The sequence below is a fragment of the Pelophylax lessonae genome (assembly GCF_965119305.1).
Source record: "Pelophylax lessonae genome assembly, chromosome: 1".
NCBI classification, from domain to species: Eukaryota; Metazoa; Chordata; class Amphibia; order Anura; family Ranidae; genus Pelophylax; species Pelophylax lessonae.
This window is the reverse complement of record NC_138768.1, coordinates 81828110-81855207: the sequence shown is the minus strand read 5'-3', so window position 1 is coordinate 81855207 and position 27098 is coordinate 81828110. Positions and strand designations below refer to the sequence as shown.

The following is a 27098-nucleotide window of genomic DNA, read 5'->3' as shown; positions in this document are numbered from 1 at the left end:
CTTTCTCTAGAGTAAGAAGGACTTACCACTCCCGCTGGTTCTTGGGACTTTTATCTCAGCAGCTGGAGACACACCAACCCCGTTTTGTGCTGTGATGCAGATGGCATAAGCATGTCTTCCAAGGTTTACAATGTAACTGTTCTGCTGAGCAGGCACTCTAATGTTATTGTCTATGATACTTCCATCTATTGGCCGCCACTTAATATTATAGTGAGAAATTCTTCCATTGGAGTTAAAACCCGGAGAAGGCTAAAAACACAAATGAGTTTACAAAATTGCACAAAGCTAACTGGATCTGAAACACATGACCTTAATATTACTCAAACATAGATCAGGAGGATTTCTAAGACTCAAGGCATAACTACAGATCATGCAGCCCCATAGCAAAATTTTGATGGGACCCCAATGTGACCCCTCTTTGTTTGGCACCTGGCAGTGTGAAACATAATACAAGTCATTGATCTAACAAAGTATGACTAAATCAAGGACAAGAAGCAGGAGAATTGTCAGCATAGTTTGCACACAACTAAGGAGCAATTCTGAGCATGGAAGTAAAATGTTGTCTATACACTATAATGCTTGTGCTGTGTTTACATGCATACAGAGTTGGCATTCTTGGTTGCTAGGCTCCTGATGCCTAGTGTCCCTGGTAGCTAGGATGTGGGCAGTTCCTGCTGACTAGTGTCCTTGGTAGCTAGAATACAGGCAGCTTCTGCCACCTAGTGTCCTTGGTTGCTAGGATGTTGGCAGCTTCTGCCACCTAGTGTCCTTGGTTGCTAGGATGTGGGCAGTTCCTGCTGCCTACCCTGTTTCCCTGAAAATAAGCCCTACCCTGAAAATAGGACCTAGTATGATTTTCAGGGATGGCTGCAATATAAGCCCTACCCCAAAAATAAGCCCTAGTAAAATCCTTGATCTCAGCCCCTCCTTCTGCAGTATTCGTAGAGGGACAGTAGAGCTCCGGAGGGTCATGTGAATGCCCAGCAGCGCTGTAAATAAGGTATTTTCCACAATAAAGTTACAAAAGGAGACACACTGCACATTACATAATCTTTTTACAAAATCCATTACATATTTTTACAATTACTTTATCCGAGGTTTATTTTTGGGATTACAGAATGTCATAATGCTGACTCCTGAGCTGACAGGGAGAGAGGGGGAGAGAACTTTTTTTTAACATTTTATTATTTTATTCCAGGTTTTTTGGAACATAAAGAGGGCTAAATGACACAACACAAACACTGTGCTGTCTACCATGCTTTAAAGGATCAGGATATTTATTTATTTTAGGGTTACAATCCCTTTAAGTTCATCTTTTTACACACCATAAATAAATAAGACATCCCCTGAAAATAAGCCCTAGTGTGTTTTTTGTAGCCAAAATTAATATAAGACTTATTTTCGGGGAAACACGTTAGTGTCCTTGGTTGCCAGGATGCAGGCAGCTCTTGCCGCCTAGTGTCTTTGGTTGCTAGGATGTGGGCAGTTCCTGCTATTCAGGGCTGACATGTAAACATCAATAGTTTGTAATTACACATTGTTGGTATTGACATATCATCCCTAAGCAGTCGTGGTGGCTAATAGACTATCTTTAAGGTGTATGCATGTAAACTTTAGCACAAAGGTTTACTTGCACAAAACCTGAAAAACTGTCCATACACAGGATCTTGGCGATGTTTCTGTTGCAGAACTGTGCGCAGATTTGGGTACATAGAATTTTTAATACAGCTGTGTTCAGATTCATAAAAAACAATGCATTACAAGCCTGAATGTGTATTTTGTGCCCTTAAACTTGATTTTCCAGCTAACCAATCTGTCATTAATAGCTCACCAGTCTTTTTCAGCATTGCAGATCTCAAGATCTTGGCCCAGGCATTTGCTGCAATTACTATATATCTCTAATACAAACTTCTATGAAATCTGGTCATAGCTAATGAGATTTTAGAATGCATTGGGTAATCAGAATTATTTTTAGTTTGCTGGGGTGTAGAAGACATTTGCAGGACAATGAATCTTTATTGGTAAAGCTGGCCATACCTGCTCGCCTAGTAAGAATTCAAGGAGTGTATGGCCCTGCCGGTATCGCTCTGTTCAACAAAAGTCAATTGTTCAGTAGACTTCTGTTGAAGGAGCCTTTTGGAAAATTGTCGGCAAAACAGCACCTGTATCAAATTATGCTATCACACCAGGATAAAAATACATATTTTTGAAAAATTAACAGTTTTGTTTTAGTTGAGCCCAATGATATTTGAAAGATACAGTCATATGGCTAAAATAAAGATACTTAAGGTGTTAGTTCACCTTTACAGAAAAAAATACCAGTTAACCTAACACTGTACTGTACACCCTCCCCAACCTGCTTGTCCCCACTGTACTTACCTCAGGGGACACTGAGCTGTCAGTGCCCATGCAGCTGGTCCAGAAATTTGTGGATTTATATCCCCCCTCTTCTCTGTGCAGCTCTTCCAGGATGGACCAGAGCGATTCACTGTGCAGGCACTGACTAATCAGAATCACTCTGATCCATCCTGGAAGTGCTGCACAGAGAAGAGGGAGCAGAGCAGGGATTTCATTTCCCTGGACCGGCTGTGTAAGCACTGACAGCTCAGCACCCCCAGACGTACGTACAGTGGGACCAGAGGGGGGTGGGGAGAGTGTACAGTGTTAGCTCACGTTTATTTCTGTAAAGGTGAACTCTAACATTTGCAATTTTTCCTAAATCTTTCACCTTGTTTTAAAAGTCTGATATACTGTATTTTAAAACTTCTGAAAACTAATAATGATAGACAGTATGCTGGTGGGCTGAATCCGCATTGGGAATGCCAATGGTGAGGTCTTCCCGGTGAATTTCCCTGCCCTGCAGTCTCATTGCTTCTGCTGTATTCACTATACAGGTAAGAAAAATGACCTGAAAACCACAGTAGGGAGAATGAGTCTCCTCTTCTCTCCCTAAAACATGTTTTATAAACTTCTGTTTTATTTTTTTACTATTTATTGCACAATGCTGTATAATTTCATAGTAGTGAATAAATAATGGATATGAATACTAGTAAATGCAGCAGGTGGGCGGAGCTGGGAACTCAGACCCAGAGAAATCATTGCAACATTCTACTCTACCCAAACTGAATGATATCTGAGCAGATGAAGTCCTAGAGTACTTACTTTCCAGTAAACTGTTACAGTCTGTCCATTTTCATTATGCTGAATTTCTCTCCAAATATCAAGTGGAGCTGACGGTGCTAAAAAAAAAAAAAATGAGAGAAATCTTGGAGAGTGATGTGTACACATTTCATCAGTACAAGTCATTTAAGACACTGTTCTTATTAGTATTGGGAAGAGCAATGGGTATAGGCTACTATGTTCCTATGTCCTCTTACTGCAGAAAGCAGAGATGATCCATAGAGCGTGCTGTAACTGCATTTAGAATGGTGGGACTCACTGCCACCCACCAATCTAAATAATTTCACATTGACTCCTGTTAATAGTAATCACTCCTGATTTGGAGAACTTGCGAGCAGGAAGGATTTTAGTAGAGACTTGCTATAATAAAGGTTTCTTACCTTGTTCTTGGAAAGTACTTTAGAATATTCACTGAGCTGAGTATGCATTGCTCAGCGTACATTCTAAGAACGCGGTGCCAGAATTAATAAACTCCCATGTGCCTCGGTGGGAGTTAAGCCATTCCAGTCTGGCCAGTCCAAATGGCTGAAGACCCCAAACCTGGGAGCAGCTCGGAAAAATAAACAATATTGTCCAAAGTATTAGGACACCTGCCTTTACATGCAGATGAACGTTAATGGCATCCCTATCTTAGTCTATAGGGTTCAATATTGAGTTGGCCCACCCCTTGGCAGCTATAACAGCTTCAACTCTTCTGGGAAGGCTGTCCACAAGGTTTAGGAGTGTGTCTATGGAAATGTTTGACCATTCTTCCAGAAGCGCATTTGTAAGGTCAGGCACTGATGTTAGAGAGAAAGCCTAGTTTGCAGTCTGCACTCTAATTCATCCCAAATGTGTTCTATGGGGTTGAGGTCAGGGCTCTGTGCAGGCCAGCCAAGTTCCTCCACCCCAAATGTGCTCATCCATCACTTTATGGACCTTGCTTTGTGCACTGGTGGGCCCTCATGTTGGAACAGGAAGGGGTCATCCTCAAACTGTTCCAACCACGTTGGGAGCATAAAATTGTCCAAAATGTCTTAGTATGCTGATGCCTTAAGAGTTCCTTTCACTGGAACTAAGGGGCCAGGCCCAACCCCTGAAAAACAACCCCCCTCCACCAAATGATTTGGACCAGTGCACAAAGCAAGGTCCATAAAGACATGGATGAGTGAGTTTGGGGTGGAGGAACTTGACTGGCCTGCATGGAGTCCTGACATCAACCCAACAGAACACCTTTGGGATGAATTAGAGGGGAGACTGGGAGCCAGGCCTTTTTATCCACATCAGTGCCTAACCTCACAAATGTGCTTCTGGAAGAATGGTCAAACATTCCCATAGACACACTCTTAAACCTTGTGGACAGTCTTCCCAAAAGAGTTGAAGATGTTATAGCTGTAAAGGGTGTGCCAACTCAATATTGAACCCTACGGACTAAGACTGGGATGCCATTAAAGTTCACGTGTGTGTAAAGATAGGCGTCACAATACTTGTGTATGTTGGCATTGACGAGGGAGTTTGCAGACAGTGCATTGCTTGAGGGCTGGTGAGTATTGATGAGTTTAGTTACATTTTAAGATTAAGAATGGTCAAACCAATGGAATATTATTTCTGCATGGACTCCTGGCATTTATTGCTTTTGCCTTCCTAAAACCCAGCTAAAAGTACTTTTTAAATCCCTTCCCGCCCTCCATTAAAAGAAAAAAAAAAAGCAGTACTTACCTTCTCCATGCTCCAATGCTGCACTCTATGTCCTCTTATGGTCTTGGGCTTCTGCACTTTATTGCTCTTGCCTTCCTAAAGCCCAACTACAAGTACTTTTTAAATCCTTTCCCTCCAGTTAAAAAAAAAAAAAAAAAAAAGCAGTACTCACCCTCTCCAGTGCTGCACTTCATGTCCTCATATGGTCCCAGGAACTGGTTCTGTTTGAGCCCTTGAGGCATATATATAAGCTGCCTTGGACTCAGAAGGGATTAATGCAGAGAACAATGCCCATGTCCATACATAAAGAAGATGGAGGGGGTCCCATGGTTGGACTGAAGACAGCACTAAAACATATGTGGGGGGGTTGGTATTGGGTTTCTCATTTTGGTATTGGGTTTTTGAGAGACTGGACTATTTTAAAATAGACTCATCATAAAAAAAATAAAAAAATCACATTTCAAATGATTCAATAGGGTATATGCCACTATTACCAGATAACAATTTGTATTTATAGGGAGAATTTTACCCATAGCTACGTGATGAAAAATAATGTTCCTTAACAAGGAACATACATTCTACATTAATAGATAGTTAAGTTACAAAAATTGGTATGTGCTGTAAATTGCCTCCAGCATTGCTCCTGTTTCTTCTTAATGCTAAAAGCCCCTGAGCAGCAGTAAATATTTAGTCAGCAAATTGGCCTCCAGCGGCTCGGATTTTTGGCACAATGCCAAAAATAGAGAGCAACCTGAACAGGGTGAGACAGTGAATTGCTGGATTTTTAACAGTATAGGCGCTTATTTTTTTGTTTTACATAGCTTTACCCACATAAGGGGCCAGCATGAAGTGATCTAGCAGGACTGAATGTTCACTTTAAGTAAAAAGATACTTTTATCTGCCTGAATAACAAAAAGATGTTCTTAGCTCCATTATGTCCCTCACAGCCTAGGCTGAAGATCACATCGTCTTTGGGTACCAGCAGTGGTGTATTTAGGTTTTGTGCTGCCCTAGGCCTGACTAAACTTGTGAACCCCCTAATTGAAATATGACCCACCCCTTCCTGTTTATGACACGCCCTGTCATCTGTAAACCACAACCACAGTCTATCAGAGCCCATCAGTGCCCATCAGTGCAGCCTCATCAGTGTAGAATATCAGCACAGCTTCATCAGTGGCCATCAGTGCAGCCCCATCAGTGGCCACCAGTACAGCCTATCAGTGCATCATATCAGTGCCCATCAGTACAGCTTATCAGTGCCGCCTCATCAGTGGCCATCACTGCAGCCTATTAGTGCCCATCAGTGCAACATATCAGTGCACATCAGGACACCATATCAGTGCAGCTCCATCAGTCAAGCTTATCAGTGCCGCCTCATACCCATCAGTGCAGCATATCAGTGCTGCCTTATCAATGCAGCCTCATTAGTGCCCATCAGTGCAGTTTATCAGTACCCACCATTGGCAACTCATTAGTGGCCATCAGGGCAGCATATTAGTTCCCATCAGTGCAGCATATCAGAGCATATCAGTGCCCATCAGTGCAGCCCCATCAGTTCTTTTAAGATATTTGGACTTTGTGTTTGCTGCCACTGATTGTAATTCTAGGATTATGTCACTTATTTGTATACTAAATAGAAAGTCCATAGTCCTTATACAAATAAGTGAAACACAAGTCCAAATTTGATGCTGCCCCCCCCCCTACAAAGTGCTGCCCTAGGCCTGGGCCTTGTTGGCCTACGCCAAGATACAGCACTGGGTACCAGGTGTATTATGTGTCCTCATTTCATTAGAGACTGCAAAGAGTCTTTCTGTGTTGAGGAAATTTGGCTGTCACAAACTTAATTAATAAAATTCAAACAATACAAAATATTTTTTCTTTACTGCGCAGTGATGTACACTTCGAAAAACCAAGTACAACCTAAAATCTACAGTTTTTAGGCTTTGTTACATTGGTTTTATGCTTAGAACTTCTAGCAGCAGCTTGAAGAAGCTCCGTGAGCAGCTCAAAGGCAAGTCAAAGCATTTCAGACACATCTAACATCAAACAGCCAACTGCACTTGACTTTGATTTTTATTTTAAAGAATGTCCTATTATAATTTGTAATTCTTTAAATTCCCATATTTGGTTGGCATACCAGCTTCCTGTGTCTGGATTACAAGAGCTTCACTCCAGTGGCTCCACCCGGCTAATGATGACTCCGACATGCAGCGCACTCTCAGCTCATACCTAGTAAATGGCTTCAGTTGGGTGAGACTGACACTGTACATCTCCAGTGAGGTTTTCCCTTTCACTGTCACATTTACCTGCGAAGGAAAAAAAATTAACAACCAACACGTTAAAAGAAACAATAAACATTCGTGTTTCCAAAAATGACACTCCTATTTTGTGTACAGCCTTGGCCAAAAGTTTTGAGAATGACACAAATATTCATTTTCACAAAGTCTGCTGCCTCAGTGTTAGATCTTTGTGTCCGATGTTACAATGGTATATTGAAGTATAATTACAATCATTTCGTAAGTGCAAAGGCTCTTTTTGACAAAATACAGAGTACAAAATCTAACTGCGGTTGGTTTAAAAAACATGTAACTATGTGTTGACTGCCAGCACCAATAGGTTTGATTACACACCTAAATCGACAAATAAAATACACAAAAAAAAGTGCAGCGCCAACTGTACGTTTAGAACCGTCCTATAAAACACATCATATAAAGTCCACCAGTAGAAGATGGTAAAAGGATCCCTACACAAGTGTACATCCGGCAAGAGTCCATAAGGTGAATAGATAAATATTTATATGGAGTTCCAAAGTTGTAGATCTTGAGGTGATCCAAAGGTGACTTGTGCAGGTGAGAAAACAATAGTGCTCCCCTCTCAATAACGACTGCAGTCATCGGAACTGAGTACCCCTACAGGGGTAATAGGCCTGGTAGTACTCAGGGGTATACTCTCATCAGATCAAGGACATCGATATTGGTATATCTGGGCATCCAGTTATATCCTCCCTCACAGATAAAGGGTCGTGCTCTCCAGTGTATATCAAACTCAATCAAATGGCATCAATAGGTTATAAGTGTATTTAGGGATCCAGACCTTTTTTTATGAGGTACAGTAAACCCCCGCTCCATCGCGGTTCAGTTTTTGCGGTCCCGGTATATTGCGTTTTTTTCTGTAATGTTATTTTACTATATAAATCATTAAAAATGAAATATTTTTGTGTTTTCCATAGCTCTTGCTATGTCTCTCAGTATCTTTTATGTGTTTAAATGAGTTTCTATTGTTTTAAAAGTGTGTTTAAAGACCTTAAAATGCTTCTACACGTACAGTGACAGTAAAAAAAACATGCCTACAATGCATTTTAATAGGGTTTTTCTATTTTGCGGATTTTCACTTTTCGCGGCTGGGTCCGGAACGTAACCCCCGCAATGGAGGGGGGTTTACTGTATTGTTTACTGCCAAGAAGCTGATAGCTAAAGCCTCGTACACACGCGTCAAAAAATCGGCAGGGAATTTTCGTCCGACGACCGATCCGCTTATTTTCGGCTTGTTAGTATGATGTTTCCGACAACCGACTCCGACTTATCGGCGGAAAAAAATCTGGTGTGCAGGCTATAAAATTTTTGTCCACCGTCAAAACACGTCTGATTTTCATGCAGTCAGTACAGATTTCGACAGGGAAAAATCTTATGAGCAAGACTGGGCATGCTTAGAGAAGAAAGAACACAAAGAAAGCAAACCAACACATGACATCACTTCTGAAGTAGAATTCTGTCGGTCGACAAAAGTCCAGTGCAGTCTAGAGCACATTCCAACCAACAAAACACAACTCTGGACAAAAGGCAGACGACCGGTCGGTGGATATTCGTTACGTATGTACTAGGCTTAAGGTGTGGATCCAAGCTGAGCTACCTACCCTTCAAGATAGTCGCTAATTTCGGACCAGCCTCTATTTTAGTCTGAAGCCAAAGCTCATCTGTAATGAGGAATTTTCGTTCTTCCTAACTTCTCTTTTTCAGTCCATTTTTTCCTTTTCTTTTGCAAGCTTACACATTTATCCTGTGGCTGGGCTGATGTAGGATGCCTAAATAGCTGCTGTAGACCTGATAAGAATTTGATCCATCTGCTCTTGTTTCTACATAAGCGACTATTGACCTCTCTATAATTTCAGAGTCAATTTGATCTGTTAAGCAGGTTTGCCCCTATCCTCATGGTGGTGACATGTATGCTTTTCATCACTTTCACGGCAGCTTGTGTGGGGATCCTTTTACCATCTTTTACTGGTGCACCTTATTTGATGTGTTTATAGGACTGTTTTGATTGTACAGTTGGTGCTGCGCTTTTTTGTGTATTTTATTGAAAATTACATTAAGTTTATGCAATATTTGCAGTGTCAACCCTTTTTCTTTTTTTTCAAGACTTCTGCAGTTCACCCATGCATGCTGTCAATCAACTTCTGAGCCACACCCTGGCAGCCCATTCTCGCATAATCAATTCTTGGAGTTTGTCAGAATTTGTGGGTTTTTTTTTTTTTGTTCACCCGGCTCTTGAGGATAGACCACAAGTTCTCAATGGGATTAGGGTCCTAGCAATGGACCCAAAATTTTGATGTTTTGTTCCCCAAGCCACTTAGTTATCACTTTTACCTTATGTCAAGGTGCTCCATCATGCTGGAAAAGGCATTGTTCGTCACCAGACTGTTCTTGGATGGTTGGGAGAAGTTGCTCTTGGAGGATGTTTTTGTACCATTCTTTATTCATGGCTGTGTTTTTAGGCAAAATTGTGAGTAAGTCCACTCTCTTGGCTGAGAAGCAGCCCCACACATGAATGGTCTCAGAATGCTTTACTGTTGGCATGGCACAGGACTGATGGTAGGGCTCACTTTTTCTTCTCCGCACAAGTTTTTTCCCCTGATGCCCCAAACAATCAGAAAGGGGATTCATCAGAGTAAATTACTTTACCCCAGTCCTTAGCAGTCCAATCTCTGTACCTTTTGCAGAATATCAGTCTGTCTCTGATGTTTTTCCTGGAGAGAAGTGGCTTCTGTGCTGCCCTTCTTGACACCAGGCCATCCTCCAAAAGTCTTCGCCTCACATTGCGTGCAGATGCACTTACACCTGCCTGCTGCCATTCCTGAGCAAGATCTGCACTGGTGGTGCCCAGGTCCTGCACATGAATAAGCTGTAAGAGATGGTCCTGGCGCTTGCTGGACTTTCTTGGATACCCTGAAGCCTTCTTCACAAATGCAGTGGAAATTATTTTTTATGGGATTATGACCATTTCCATGGCAGTGAGGGACTTTGCAATTAATTGCAATTCATCTGATCACTCTTCTTAACATTCTGGAGTATATGAAAATTGCCATCATAAAAAACGAGGCAGAATGTGAAAATTAATATTTGTTAATTCTCAAAACTTTTGGACACGCTGTAGAAGTGGGTGGGCCTGAATCCCCCACTTGGTGGTATGTCTGTTCTCCAGTGGACTGAACATAAGTTCCTATCTCCACACAAATGCCTTGGTCTAATTTAAGTTAGGCATAATGCACAAGGATCCTGACGATCCTCTGGCAGTCAACCTCTATGCTGTTGTTGGCATTCTCAACACTAAAATCTCAAAAAACATTTAAGTAGGGGTGATACCTGGAGGCTTCACAGACAAAATAAGCCTTCAGCCTGTAGATTAACACTGCCACCTTTAGGCTGCAGTGATATCTGTAGTGCCATCTGTTTAATAGTGCGGACATCACATGCAATTGCCTTATTAAAAAAAAAAAAAACATTTATTTAAACTTGAAAAAAAATGTAAAAACAAAAAAAAGGCATTCTATAATAGGTTAACACATTTTACCACATTTCTGGTATTCCAGATAAATAACGTAAATATTTAGTCAGAGCTTAGCTCCAGCCAAAATTGTTTTCCCCTTTTGCATGCAATGGGTGGGGAAGATAAAACCCCCTGTTATTGCTGTCTGTGTCCCTGTGAGACAAATTTCTCCTTTAATTTCTGCACATTTCACAGGTATCAGACAAAACGAGAAGTGACTGAAAAGCCCCTCTATAGGGACACAGATAGCAATAAATATATATTTTTAGTACAGATGGCAGAGTTGGAACCTCATTTAGGTATTATTTTGCTGCCTATGTGCTTTTTGGGGAGATTTCCTATTACTTCCTGTCCTGGTGTCAGCTAGAACAGGAAGTAAGTCAAAATATTTTGAATGAATAAATCTTGCTTTTAGGTGGAGTCCTACAAAACATTGATTTATTTATTACAGGTACTCATACAGCACCATTAATTTACGCAGCACTTTAATTATACAGCATATTGTACATTCACATCAGTCCCTGCCCTCAAGGAGCTTAAAATTTAAACATAGAAATATTGAGGGATTTTCAAACAGAAATAAAAATTGATGTCCTGAAGGTCATATCCTGTATAAACCAGCAACTATAATAACCCAGTAGTCCAAAGATATATACCCGATGCATGCACTAGCTTCAAATTAAATCACAAATAGGGGTTATGCACCAATGCTTCTATAAGATCTAACCCCAATACCAAGAATATGCACAAGTCCCACCATCAATGTCCTAAACATGTAACCCGCTGTCAACAGCACATAAATTGTAAGGCAGATCCCCAGGTTACTTATCTGTCCAATGGAAGAGCCGAGACCCTATGTGATTTGACTGGCTTCACAGCTCACATACTAGTCCCTATACCAAGGTTGGTGTACATCCTTAAGGTTAAAGAAAGGAAACCCGCGTTATGGAAATGTAGGGGAATGAAAGGGCTGCAGCCTCCCTAAAATATAGCAATGCTATATCTAATTAATGGATGTATAAAGGGATAGGGAATTGGCGCTGCCCAAGGGAATATTAATAAAAAAAAACTGTTTATAGACTCCTTAATATATAAATATATATCTCTTAAGACCTTAAATTATTTATAGCCATATTATATATAAATATAAAGTGACTAGTGTTGAAAAGGTGATGTAGTGCTGTGTAGAATAAATTCAATAAATATGTCAATAAAACACATAAATTGATTCCTTTGGGTGACACAAACAAAATTCAATTCAAATATTAAATATAAATCATATATGGCAAATTGATATAAATATTAAAATAATTAATAAGTAATAAAGTGCAAGGTGATTGGTGACTCTAAGTGTGGACGTGATATATAGCTCACAATTGTATATATCTAAAAACACATAAATAGATTCCTTGGATGACAAGGTAGGAATATAATTAAGGATATAAATGCATATGTGGCAAATCAAAATATATTATCAATCAATATAAATATACGAGTGATCTGTGCGTGACTAGCAATTAAATATACATTCTTAGCGTGCCAAGTGATAAGTGTATGGGAAATCCAAAGCAAACTGGAAACTGGTATATAAAGGTGCAGATATATCAATACACTCCGCTCCTCAATCAGAGTATATCTCAGATGAATTTAAACATATAAAAGATGTGACTTGGTAAATAAAGTTCATATAGTGGAGTGCTTGATCATCTGGTGGTATTTAGCATTCGATCCTCGTGCACTATATTAGGTGCTCAAAGTGGGTAGTGAAATAGTTTGCACTTACCAGAGTGCTCCACCCCATGCAGGGGTATTAGGCAGAGTAAGTAGTACTGTAAGCCAGAGCAGGAAACTGTAAGCACCTATGGGTCAGGGGCGTAACTACAGGGGTTGCAGGGGTTGCGGTCGCAACCGGGCCCCATGCTCCAGGGGGCCCTGTGCGGCTCCCCTGTACACCTGGATAGGAGGGGCAGCAGGGGCCGCATGTAGAGAAATCACTGCCCTCCTTTTTCCTCCTGTAGCTGCAGGGGGAAAATGGAGGAGATTGGTTCCTCTGTATGCTGCCCCCGCCACTCCTCCTATCCATCCAGTTCACTTGTGTTCTGCTGTCTCTGGGCCCCTGTGTGCTCCCCTGGTCCCCCCCCCTACTGTGCTCCCCCCCCTACTGAGCTCCCCCCCCCCACTGTGCTGCCTCCCCCTACTGTGCTCCCTACCCTCTCCTGCCGGCTGCTGCAGGGAATTTGTCACAATAGAGGACCAGGAAGGGGTCGGTAAATAGGTAATTTACCAGCCAGCTCCTTCCTTTTCTCAATGGACAGAGTCATAGTCAGTGACATTGTAAAAAAATAAAATAAAATGATAAAAAATAATACAATTAAAATACCAAAAAAATAAAAACAACTGACACCAGTGGGTGAACTTCCAGGATCGTAAAGGTCACACTTGCAACCGGGCCCTGGCATTCCGCCACTGTGGGGAGGCCCCAACATCGCAGGAAGGTGGCCCCCTGCAGAACTTGTGAAAGGGTCCCGCAATGAGAGTAAAGGGCCCCAGGATCAGTGGGAAGAGTCCCAGGCTTGAAGGGAAGGGCCCCGGCCAGGGGTCCAGGGGGCCCTTCATGGTTTCCTGCATCGGGGCCCTGAAGGTTCTAGTTACGCCTCTGCTATGGGTCATCTATCCTCTGTACTCCTCTATGTAAGGGAGAGGGAAGGGACCCTGCTGTTCTCCAGTCCTCCGCTTGTTGTTGGGTAATGCTCCGGTGGTGTTATGTATGGGATGAATAAAGGGGAACATATAGCGTAATTCCGTATGGTAGGTTTTATTTTAGTGCATCAAACAAAAGGGGTACTCACATTACAGAAGATAATAAACAGCGTTAGTGGTGTGTCTCGATCAGAGACCAAATGGGAAGCCGGCAATAGCGTGCTGTACTCCGGAACGCAATGCGCTCCGTGGAAGATCTGGATCGGGAAGTGACGCAACTACGCTGTACGCGTTTCGTCATTGACTGCTGCTGAAGACGTCAATGATGAAACGCGTACATCCTGTGGGTGGTCTCTGGTCTACAAGACTATAAATGGAGTCTCTAGCATGGGGGAAGGTAGGGTTCATTTTTGGAGCTGTGGAAGGAAAGCATTCAACAAAAAACCTCCTCACTGTCCTGTTCCAGATATCGAGCTTGGTTTGTGGGATACTGCTTGTGATAAACGTAATGAAGTGGTAAAGGGGTATACCCAAACTGAGCTCAAGGAGCAGCTTGCAGTGGTGACCGAGTGTTTGGAAAACACTGCAAGCAAGGTGATTGATTTAGGAAATAGGGCATTTAAAGTTAAACCTGTAGTGGCTTCAAAGTGTGTTCAAACATCTGTAGACAGTGCTGAAGATTTGAATGAGTAGTGTGCAGCCCTCCTAAACAAGTCTAATGATGTCCTAACAAAGGACAAAGGCCCTAAGCCTGTAAGCAAAAGTAGGACATGTGGCACGGCTACTTCCCATAAGCAGTAAGCTGAGGATCTGATCAGCTATGGCCAAAATGAGTCAGATATGAGGAAGTAAGGCCTATGGTCTCCAGCAGACATATGTGAACTGATTTACCTAGGACAGGGGTCCCTAGAAAGGAAATAGATGGGATTCCTACACCAGCATTGCTTAAGAAGTGGAAGCAAGTGGTTGGGAATGGTAGATTCAGTCACTTTAGGTATTTTTGTTGTCATAGAATGGGGCACATTGCTAGAGAGTGCCATGCTGTAAAGACTGGGCCACAGCAGACCTGTTTTCCCAGGACAGCAAGGAGAGACATGCAAGTTTATTAGTTTCTTCGGAAGTCAATCCCTTTCTGCGAAAGTTTTACAAGGCAACAGTGGGCACCCTACAACAGTTTTGCAGTTAAAAATGGGCAGATTGAGAAATGTGAACAGTGAGCTATGTATTTTGGCACAGCTGGAAGGAACATATAATCTGCTTTGTCTTTTATTCTTTTAAGGTACTAAGCACTGTAAGGGATTAGCTCGGTGGCGGGTGTGGATGACCCCTTGGGGGGTGCGTTTTCCCAGAGAGGTAGCCGACAAGTGCTTGCAAACAAACAGTGTGGTTTATTAAATGGTGTTTTCTTCACCAGGCTGTATGCAGCAAAACATCCAAAATAAAATAAAACAGAAAACAAATCCTTGCCTCTGTGGGCGGCTACCTTCTCACAACTGGAACCTGCCTAAGTGTCTGTCTCCAACCTACCGTCGGGCAGACTTCCTTGTCACATAGCGGACACTCAATAGTCCTTTTGTAATAGCTTCACAGGGCAACACAGTCCTTTTGTTTCTTTCACATCAACAGTTCGTCTTCTCACCTTTGAGACGTATTTCACCCTTGGTTACCGTCCCGGGCACACATCACTCCGGGGGGTCTTCTCCCAGGCCCACACATCCTGTCGGGAGGCACACGCTGACTGTCCTCCTGCTCCCAGCCCACATGGCTTCAGGACACAGCTTCTGGAGGCAGCAAACAATAGGAATTTCTCTGAACAAATTATAGAGCCTTAACTCCCTCATTCTGAACAGGTGAAGGCCTTTCAACTTCCTGCTGGCTATCTCTGTAGCCAACACCCTAAATTAATTAATGGACTTTCTAAGTCAGGTGGAAATGTATCTCCTTCCTGTGACTACATTCCCAGATTTAGCTGACTTCCTGTTACATACCCCCCCCTCTTGTTTCAACCCTAGGGTTGGGACACAGATTTCCAGGCACGCATGTGTCAAGCACTGCTGACTCACTGATAAGCCTCCTATTATCCTCAAGCTTCCGGATGAAACTGTTTTGTCATCTTCATTGACGGATTTCTCATAAATGCCACACAGTTTGTCTCTCATCTCATATACACATTCTTCAACTGCATTTTTGGCATCATTTCGCTCCTTCTCGTTTCTGTCATCTTCATTGACAGCTTTCTCATAAATGTCAGACAGCTTGTCCCTCATAACCGTCTGTCCAATCCACCATGGAGGACCGTGATCCATAGGCAACTCAATTGGGCTAGTCTTAATGTCTTCAACATTCTTAAGACGCCTCTCTCTGCAATCCATAAATGTTTTCCACAAAACTTTGAGAACCTTTGTTCCAAGTAGGGACTCTTGACATCCCTCTGTGACTTGAGTTGCCTCTCCATACAGCTGTACACAATCATTGACTTTTTGTTGTAAAAGGGAATGATCTTCCTTCTTGAGCTTTGCTTGCTCTAAGATGCTGTGCAGAGGATTTTCCAATTGAGACAACAGGCTGTCACACATTTCTTCAAAGTGACCCCTGTTCCTTTTCCCAGAGATATCAATATCATTCAAACATTTCATATTCATAGGCAGATCTGAAGCATTTGCACTCATCAACTTCTTAAACTTTTCGCCCTCCTGAGCGAGTCGCAGTAAAGGCCTACTATTTGATTTGATATTCAGTTTATATTTCTTGCCAAACTCTTCACAGAAGAAGCCAACCAGAACATCATCAACTTTCCTTCCACCAACATAGGGGTCAAAGGCAACAACACAGTTGAACCCAGCGATCTGGGTGGTATCCATTATAGACCTCCTCTCTGCATCAGTGAAGAAGCATGGAACTGCAACACATTCTTTTACAGGTTTCTTCAATGCACTTTCTGCTGAACTATTTGACCGCTCAAGGTCACCTAGTTCTTTTTCTCTATCTGAATTCCACATGGAATGCATCTCAAGATCACGATCAAACTTCTGCCACCCGTCTTTCACCAGTTTCATTTTAGAAATATTCTCTGAAAGGCACTTGAAATTCATTTGCTTCACGTTTTCACCAACAGCCTTAGTTTTCTCCACTAGGTGGCGTTTGCTTTTTCCTCCCAGATTTATATCACTTGCTTTAGTTTTCTCCGCTTTAGTTTTCTCCACTAGGTTTTCAGCCTGAACTGAGAAATCATCACATTTCTTACACAACTCCTTTATTTGCTGAAGTTCTAATGATACATTTTCCAATGCTTGAAGTTTTTGAAGGAACGGTTTATTCCAAAGGGGTGATTCAAGCCACGTGTCATCACATTTCTGAGGCTCACTCAGGACAGACCCCAAAACACTGATCCTTTTAAAAACTGCATCAGGCACACTATCCCCTCTTTGGGACAGATCCTCTGTTGCCTGGAATTCCTCTTCCAGTTCCTGCAACGGAATCTTCATCTCTTCTACTTGCTGTTCTAAGGCTCGTTTAGACTTTTCTAGCTCCTGAACGCTTTTCACAACATCATCCTTGGAGCTGACCAATTCTTCCATTTCTGTACGCAGCTGTTTAACACTTTCTAGTTCAGCCTTACACTCTAGAGCTTCCTCCAAAGAGCGAGCCAAGAACAGGGCTTTGCTCTCGTTATCACGCACCTCCGTTTCTGCACGTGCGCGTTCTTCTGCATATTTTGCAGACACATTCTTCTCTTCACCAAGCATCTGATCAAACTTCTTTTTCACATCTTCAACACACTGTAATGAACCAACGCTTTCTTCCATGCGTTTTTTCATAACCGCTATCTGAGCTTGCAATGTTGCGACTTGCTCTGATAGGTTTTTCTTTGCTTCCGCCTCCTCTTTTAATTGTTCCAGGAAGCCATTTTTCTCATCTTCCATTTGTTTGAGCTTTGTGCTAAAACTCAGCCTTTGACACCTCTCTTCCTGTAAGAGTTCCTGCGTGTCTTGCAGCTGCGATTCCAAGATAGAAAAATCTTCCGCAATTTCTCTAGATTTGCTGTCTGCTTGAGAAAGCTGATTTGTAACATTGTCCAACTCAACCTGCAGTCGGTTTGCCTTCTCTGACAGCTTAGCACACAATCGGTCACCTTCTGACACCTTGACTTGCGATTCCAGAAGCTGTGCCTCTACTTTTTCCCTCTTATGTTCACAATCTTCTTTTCCCTGCATAAGAGCCTTCACCTCATTGGCTAGCATCTGGGAATAAGAATGTAATTCTGCCACACAGGCTTCTTTCTCCTTTAACTGCTGCTGGACACGTTGGGCTTCCCCTTTCCAACTTTCACAGTCCGCACGCCATTCATTTACCACATTGCTCAAAGTAGTGAGCTCATACACAGTACTCAGTAATTTAGCCTCTCTTTCACTTTTCTCGTTGTCGCTGAGAGACAATGTCATTTTCAGAGCGACATTCTGTTCCTGCGACTCCTGCAGGTCTATTTTTGTAGCTCCCAAAGACTGAAGACTTTTTTCCAGCTGATTACGCAACTCCAACATATCAGCCATACTTTGCTTCTGCAAAGTCTGAATTTCACTTTCCTTTTCCATGAGGATGGTATCTTTCTCCATTATAGTCTCTCTGCGTTTTTGCAACTCGACCAAAAGAAGAGCAGTGGATTCTTCCCACTGTAACACATGAGACTTGAGTAGTTCATTCATTTCCTGCAAGTTTCTATGCTCCATTTTAAGCAATTCCAAGGCTTGTTCCTTTTCTTCCATTTTCCGTTGCAAGGCATCCAACTCAGCCCTGCACACATACTCGGTTTCCTCCAAACCGATGGCCTCCATTGGCTGCTGGCGTCTCTGTTTCCAGCCTGCCATGCTCTCTTGATGAGCCTTTTGTTGAGCTGCAAAGCTCTGCTGAAAATCCGCATTTGCCTGCTGTTGAGCTGCATTTGCCTGCTGTTGAGCTGCATTTGATATAATCAGATGTTTCAACATCTCCTCCATTTTGAGTTTACTTTTCATCTGAGCACACTGCGTCTCCATAGCAGTTTCATCAGTGTTGCTAGGGACAACAACCTTCCTCTTTAGTAGACTCTCTTTAGGCATGGATGGGGCTGGTTCAGACGGCAACATCCCCTCCATCCATAGAATCCGGTCTCTCATTTCATCTATCTTTGCATTTTTCAGGCGTTTGGACCGCCCCATCTTCAATAACTCCACAAACAAATTTTTCACAGTCCAGCAAAAAAAAAATTTCAGACCACTGTCTCTTTAACACACAGTTTGTGCAGTCACTTGCACCAGACACAACAAAGTTCATCAAAAAATTTTGAGACCCCTGTCTCTTTAAAACACTTTTTTTTTTTTTTTTTGTCAGGATCTTCTCTCCTGCACACATAGATTGTGCAATCTCATGCACCAGATAAAGTTCATCAAACATTTGCACTTCCTTGCAGGGATCTTGCTGCTTCTGCCCACTGCATACCTCCACCATATGTAAGGGATTAGCTCGGTGGCGGGTGTGGATGACCCCTTGGGGGGTGCGTTTTCCCAGAGAGGTAGCCGACAAGTGCTTGCAAACAAACAGTGTGGTTTATTAAATGGTGTTTTCTTCACCAGGCTGTATGCAGCAAAACATCCAAAATAAAATAAAACAGAAAACAAATCCTTGCCTCTGTGGGCGGCTACCTTCTCACAACTGGAACCTGCCTAAGTGTCTGTCTCCAACCTACCGTCGGGCAGACTTCCTTGTCACATAGCGGACACTCAATAGTCCTTTTGTAATAGCTTCACAGGGCAACACAGTCCTTTTGTTTCTTTCACATCAACAGTTCGTCTTCTCACCTTTGAGACGTATTTCACCCTTGGTTACCGTCCCGGGCACACATCACTCCGGGGGGTCTTCTCCCAGGCCCACACATCCTGTCGGGAGGCACACGCTGACTGTCCTCCTGCTCCCAGCCCACATGGCTTCAGGACACAGCTTCTGGAGGCAGCAAACAATAGGAATTTCTCTGAACAAATTATAGAGCCTTAACTCCCTCATTCTGAACAGGTGAAGGCCTTTCAACTTCCTGCTGGCTATCTCTGTAGCCAACACCCTAAATTAATTAATGGACTTTCTAAGTCAGGTGGAAATGTATCTCCTTCCTGTGACTACATTCCCAGATTTAGCTGACTTCCTGTTACAGCACGTAGAGGTGGAGCAGGCAGAGCAGATTATCAAGCCAGATTAGATGAGGCAGACCAGAAGATCGGATGGAAGCCTGAGGAAGATGTGGATGATTTCCTGATGGTGGCTGAATTGGAGGGGACTTTCATCTGAGCATTTCCTTATGACCAGGAGGACAAGGAAGGAGGACATGGGACTTTCCTCATCTGGAATTTTCCTTCCACAGACTGCCAAAGACATTGCTAACCTTGCTCAAAGGAATGTTGGAGTTTTCCAGGGACATTGTCTGATTGCCCAGAACATACGGGAGTCGAAAGAAAATCTCACATTTACAATACGGGGGGTTTATTTCACCCTTTTCTGGAGAAAGGCTTTAAGAGCTTTAAAATCAAGAGGTGGAATGTGTTGCTATGGATATTTGATTATATATATATATATATATATATATATATATATATATATATATATATATATATATATCTCTAAAATGTTTCTGTGTTAAGAAGCTAGGTCCCCCCCCCATCCACCACTGATATGCAAATAAACCTGAGGAGCTAAACAGAGGAACAAGAAGTAGGGGGAGGTGGTGTTTAGGACTTTTGAAACAAGCTTGTGTTTAGACAAGGGGGAGCTGTTTTTGTAACACAAAAGGAACAACATGTCTGCTTTGGGCTTGATAAGCAATTTAGACTGAGCAAATAACTAAGAAGATTCTATCTTGATTCCATCTTTGAGTAACTGTTTAAGATATTTATTGCATACATATTGTACATGCTTTATTTGAAGATAATTAGCTTGTGAATGTTGTAGGCATATTTTTGTAACTATGAATTTTATGATGTGCGTGATGTATATAGGGAAACAAATCTTTGAGGAAAGCTAGGCCTTTACGAGAAGTAGAAATGATTGAATTGTAAATTTTGCCTATGTATGGGATCAACAGGTGGATTGTATCAGTTGTGGATATTTTTTAACTGATTCATGACAAATATTCCCATACATGTGTAATAATATCTCTCACCCACAGGTGGTTTAATGAGCTTTTGACGTCGTGTGTAAAGATGTCTGCCATATAGGCAATTGACCATGTGGTTTTGGGGGGGAAGCATGTCTTGTTGACATCACTCACAAAACAACCTTTGAGTGGTCAACAGTAATATTTACATCCTGTGGGTGGTCTCTGGTCTACAGGACTATAAATGAAGTCTCTAGCATGGGGAAGGTAGGGTTCGTCTTTGGAGCTGAGGAAGGAAAGCATTCAGCAAAAAACCTCCTCACTGTCCTGCTCCAGATATCGAGTGCAAGCTGTTGCCAGACTTAAGAGTTATTTGACCTTTCTTTGGGATATTGGAAATAGGAGTGTATGTTTGAGTCTTGTTAATGTTTATGGTAACTTTTATGTGTAAGAAGCTTTATGTATTTTGACGTCCAGTAAAGTTTTGTTTTATGCTTTTTATCAAAACTGCTCTTGTATTGTCTGTTCACGTTAAATATTCATTAGATATTTCAGTGACTGTCCAGTATACCTTCATTATAAATTTTGTTGTTCCCACATTTGTTAGAAAAGCAAACAAAATCTTGAGGTTCTTTCAAATTACATTTGTCAAGTCATTAAATTTACTGATGAATTTTTGTACTCATTTTTGTATGTATGTTCGTAGGAATGATCATTTGGAAATCTATTAGTGTATGGCCAACTTTAGTTTTAGGATTAGTTCCTACAACGGCATTGATGAAAAATCACGACTGTTCCTTTATTTTTCAGCTAGTGCATACTGTATGTTGGAGTATATCCTTGGACTCCCAATGCATATACCTCTGTTTTAAATTCATATGATTTACACAATTAGGATTCGTTACATTGAAGTCATAGACTCCCTGCCCCTTGCAGGGGTTCCTTTACCATTTGAATACGATCTCTGTTGGCTAAAGTGAGCCTTTAATATATATAATAATTACATCTATTAATATATATATATATATATATATATATATATATATATATATATATATATATACACACAATATCCCACAAAAGTGAGTACACCCCTCACATTTTTGTAAATATTTTATTATATTTTTTCACGTGACAACACTGAAGAAATTACACTTTGCTACAATGTAAAGTAGTGAGTGTACAGCTTGTATAACAGTGTAAATTTGCTGTCCCCTCAAAATAACTCAACACACAGAAATTAATATCTAAACCGTTAGCAACAAAAGTGAGTACACCCCTAAGTGGAAATGTACAAATTGGGCCCAATTAGCCCTTTTCCCTCCCCGGTGTCATGTGATTCATTGGTGTTACAAGCTCCCAGATGTGAATGGGGAGCAGGTGTGTTAAATTTGGTGTTATCGCTCTCACTCTCTCATACTGGTCACTGGAAGTTCAACATGACACCTCATGGCAAAAAACTCTCTGAGGATCTGAAAAAAAGAATTCTTTCTCTACATAAAGATGGCCTAGGCTATAAGAAGATTGCCAGGACCCTGAAACTGAGCTGCAGCACGGTGGCCAAGACCATACAGCAGTTTAACAGAACAGGCTTCGCCATGGTTGACCAAAGCAGTTGAGTGCACGTGCTGAGCGTCATATCCATATCTTTGGGAAATAGACGTATAAGTGCTGCCAGCATTGCTGCAGAGGTTGAAGGGGTGGGAGGTCAGCCTGTCAGTGCTCAGACCATGTACCCAGGGCTGCTGTTAGAAATTGCGGGGCCCGGTACAGACTACCTGGCAGGGCCCCCCCCCAAGAAAATATTAAAGATATATTTAGCTAAAATTACAACAAAATCACTATTAGCAGACACAAATATAACATAACTCACATAATTCCTGCTAAATCTAAAAAAAAAAACTATGTTAAATAAAAAAGATGAGATGAGAAAAATATACAGGCTGGGCAAGTTGGAGCTCAGTGATCAGAGAGACAGAGAGAGAGAGAAACAAAGTTATAATTTACAAATAAACTCCTGAGCAGAGATAAGTGCTAGGAGGGGGGCCCACACAAGGGAGGGGGATTAGTGAGGGACAACTGTCTCTTTCTCAACAGATAAAAGCTGATAGCAGGGCGAGGGACAGATCAGATTCAGGTGCTGGAGGAAGATTTCTGTATTTGTTGTCCATCACTAATCCCCCTCTCTGTGTGGGCCCCCCTGTGTGCTCGGGCCCCCTACAAGATGGCTGGTGGTCCCCCCCTATCAGCGGCCCTGCATGTACCGCACACTACATCAAATTGGTCTGCATGGCTACCGCCCCAGAATGAAGCCTCTTCTAAAGATGATGCACAAGAAAGCCCGCATACAGTTTGCTGAAGACAAACAGACTAAGGACATGGATTACTGGAACCATGTCCTGTGGTCTGATGAGACCAAGATAAACTTATTTGGTTCAGATGGTGTCAAGCGTGTGTGGCAGCAACCAGGTGAGGAGTACAAAGACAAGTGTGTCTTGCCTAAAGTCAAGCATGTGGTGGGAGTGTCATGGTCTTTTGCTGCATGAGTGCTGCTGGCACTGGGGAGCTACAGTTCATTGAGGGAACCATGAATGCCAACATGTACTGTGACATACTGAAGCAGAGCATGATCCTTCGGAGACTTGGCCACAGGGCAGTATTCCAACATGATAATGACCCCAAGCACACCTCCAAGATGACCACTGCCTTGCTAAAGAAGCTAAAGGAAAAGGTGATGGACTGGACAAGCAAGTCTCCAGACCTAAATTCTCTCTCTCTCCTCGCTCTCTCTCTCTCTCTCGTCAAAAGTATAGGGACACCTGCCTTTACACACACATGAACTTTAATGGCATCCCAGTCTTAGTCCGTAGGGTTCAATATTGAGTTGGCCCACCCTTTGCAGCTATACCAGCTTCAACTCTTCTGGGAAGGCTGTCCACAAGGTTCAGGAGTGTGACTATGGGAATGTTTGACCATTCTTCCAGAAGCACATTTGTGAGGTCAGGCAATGATGTTGGACAAGAAGGCCTGGCTCGCAGTTAGTGCTCAAATTCATCCCAAAGGTATTCTTTCAGGTTGAGGTCAGACCAAGTCAAGTTCCTCCACCCCGAACTCGCTCATTCATGTCTTTATAGACCTTGCTTTTTGCAATGGTCAAAATAATTTGGTGGAGGGGGGATTATAATGTCGGGTCATTCTTCAGGGGTTAGGCTTAGCCCCCTTAGTTCCAGTGAAGGGAACTCTTAAGGCATCAGCATACCAAGACATTTTGGACAATTTCATGGCCCCAACTTTGTGGGAACAGTTTTGGAATGGCCCCTTTCTGTTCCCACATGACTGCGCACCAGTGCACAAAGCAAGGTCCATAAAGACATGGATGAGCCAGTTAGGGGTGGAGGAACTTGGCTGGCCAGCAGATATAACATCTTTGAGATGAATTAGAGCGGAGACTGTGAGCCAGGCCTTCCAAACATTCCCATAGACACACTCCTAAACTTTGTGGACAGCCTTCCCAGAAGAGTTGAAGCTGTTATAGCAGCAAAGGGTGGGCCAACTCAATATCGAACCCCACAGACTAAGACTGGAATGCCATTAAAGTTCATGTGTGTGTTAACCACTTCTCTACCGGCGCATTATAAAATGACGCCAGCAGGAATGTTCTATCGCTCCTGGCGGACGTCATATGATGTACGCCCGTATTCGCCACTCTCCCGCGCCCCAATGTTCTAAAGACCCATTATGCCCCATAGAATATACGTTGGGGTGTTTGCTTTCCAAAATGGGGTCATTTTGTGGGTAATTCTATTGTCCTGGTGCTCCAGGGCCTTCAAAAGTGTGATAGGTCGTTAGGAAATGATATGTGTAATTTATGCTCCTAGAACACCTGACGGTGCTCCTTGCATGTTGGGCCTCTGTATGTGATCAGGCTGTATAAAAGTCTCACACATGTGGTGTTGCCATACTCAGGAGTAGCAGAATGTATTTTGTGGTGTATTTGCAAGTATGCATATACTGTGTGTGAGAAATAACTGGTTATTATGACTATTTTGTGTAAAAAATTTAATTTTTCCAAGAATTGTGGGAAAAAGTTACAACTTCAAAAAACTCATTATGTCTCTTGCTAAATACCCTGGAATGTCTACTTTCCAAAAAGGGGTCATTTTGGGAGGTATTTGTACTGTCCTGACATTTCAGGCCCTCAATAAATGAGCTAGGCCATCAGTACATCAGGTGTGATCAATTTTCAATGATTGGCACCATAGTTTGTAGACTCTATAAATTTCACACAGACTAAATAATATCCACTAATTTGGGTTATTTTTACCAAAGATATGTAGCAGCATAAATTTTGGCCCAAATTTATGAAAACAAATTATTTATTTGCAAAATTATATAATTGAAACTAAAACAAAAGGGTTTTTTTTTCCCGAAATTTTCGTTCTTTTTCACTTATATCGCAAAAAAAAAAAAAAAAAAACAATGATGAATAAATACCACCAAGAGAAAGCTCTATTTGTGTGAAAAAAATTTGATTGGGTACAATGTTGCATGACTGAGTAATTATCATTCAAAGTGTGACAGTGCTGAAAGCTGAAAATTGGTCTGGGCAGGAGGAAGGGGGTGAAAGTGCTCTGAATTGAAGTGGTTAAGGTAGCCGTCCCAATACTTTTGGTATATATATATATATATATATATATATATATATATATACTGGAATATATATATACTGGACTTACCATGATATACAGTATGCACATTTTTTCGTGTTCATTTTTTTGGGACAGTAAATAATATAAATTAACACTGGAGATCTGCATGTCATTTCTGGAGAATTCAAGCAGATGTGTCCTATCTCCTATGACATATAGTCGCTGATGCATTCCAGAGCTCTCATGGGATACTGTCCAGAGACATTTTAAGGATTACATGCAGCATTTGACATTGGCAATATTTACCATACAACGTAGTAGGCTCCCTTCTTGGAAATGGGAGAAAGGTCTGCTGTATGCCTTTCAAAGGTTATACAAGGATGGCTTTGATCTTTTGTAATATATTTTTAACGGATTAAAGAACTGTATGGAATATACCACATGAACCCAAATCCCTTTGCTGGAGGGTGAATAGACGGAGTTGGAAACGTGTGAATTGTATTCTGCCTGTGGTGAACTGACTTGGAGGAGTGTTTCATACACTGATATAACTAATGAGAGCTCTTGGCAATATTTCAGTGGTGAACCCAAGAAGGTGGATGCACCTCATTACATGTGAAAACGTAATAACTATAAGGGCCATTCACAATATATGCAGTTACCTGAATTTTCCTTCATGAAAAAACACAGGTAACTGAAATAGCACATAAAAATCTATTGTTTTCTGAGTGTCATGTTCACACCAGAACACGGTGTTTCTCTGTATTCCATAGCTTTGCAGATTTATGTGGCATAATATCACACAGCAATGCACAGAAACGCGTCTAAACACATCAAAATGCAATGCACTCTAACCCACACCGAGAACTAGGAATAGGTGAGTGGAATTAAAAGAATCTAGAAAACTGAACAAAGAAATGTATGGAAATGCAATTGACTGCAGTTGCGTTGTAGTGTGAATGGTCCCTTTTACGTGTTTTTATGTGCATTTCCTTACATTTGTATTCACATTTTTCTACATCGTTCTTTTTTCACGTTTTCTCTGACCTAATTGTTGTGGGTAAGAGGTGCAATGCAGAGCGGTGCGTTAGTACACGATGAAGATATAATATGTTTGTGTGGGTTACCGTGCTGAAGCTTAGATTTTGGGACCAAGGGATCGGTTTTATTGTATATACGCTACATATTAAATTTTTTAATGCTGTTATGCCTCATGGGGCATTTTTGTAAATAAACCAGATTTTTGAATACTACACAATGAGTAGTCCGTCTCTCCCTGTGATTTGTGTCCCCTGAGACCCGCATATAGGAACTTCCTCCGTTAGGACGTATGGATTGCCGGACCAGAGATCACGGGGATCTCACAAGTGCGTTTTGATCTCTGTTTGCCATAAGGTAAAAGAGGTCAACAACATCTGGTGAGTTTGAATTCTTTCTAAACCCGCAATATATGGAGGGTGCCACCATCACTATTTCTTTAGACAATTAGCACTTTGCACTTTGAGGAGTGTGCTCACCTTGTTGGAACTTTTAAGGAGCCATTATTCCCCTTGGGTGAACCCCCTTACTTTGGACTATATTTGCACAATGTACACATATTTGCTCACCCAGTTGGAACTTTTAAGGGAGCCATTATTCACCTTGGATGAACCACCTTACTTTGGACTATATTTGCACAATTTACACACATTTTCTCACCCAGTTGGAATTTTTAAGGAGCCATTATTCACCTTGGATGAACCCCCTTACTTTGGACTATATTTGCACAATTTACACACATTTGCTCACTCAGTTGGAACTTTTAAGGAGCCATTATTCACTTTGGGTGAACCCCCTTACTTTGGACAATATTTGCATATATTTACATTGTATTTGCACATAAATATATATATACCTATTTGGACTGAATCTGCACATTTTATATAAATGTATTAATAATTGCACTACTAATT

General features: G+C 41.8%; 1 protein-coding gene across 1 annotated transcript in view; it reads right to left on the bottom strand.

Moving 5' to 3' along the window:
• OSMR (oncostatin M receptor) overlaps nt 1–27098 on the bottom strand; it is a 107237-nt gene that overhangs the window by 23237 nt on the left and 56902 nt on the right. Inside the window, exons 9-11 of the mRNA XM_082264846.1 lie at nt 6995–7163; nt 3163–3239; nt 27–249 (exon numbers count right to left, since the gene is read on the bottom strand). Of these exons, the coding sequence (XP_082120972.1) occupies nt 27–249; nt 3163–3239; nt 6995–7163 (469 nt within the window). The remainder of the gene's footprint in view (nt 1–26; nt 250–3162; nt 3240–6994; nt 7164–27098) is intronic.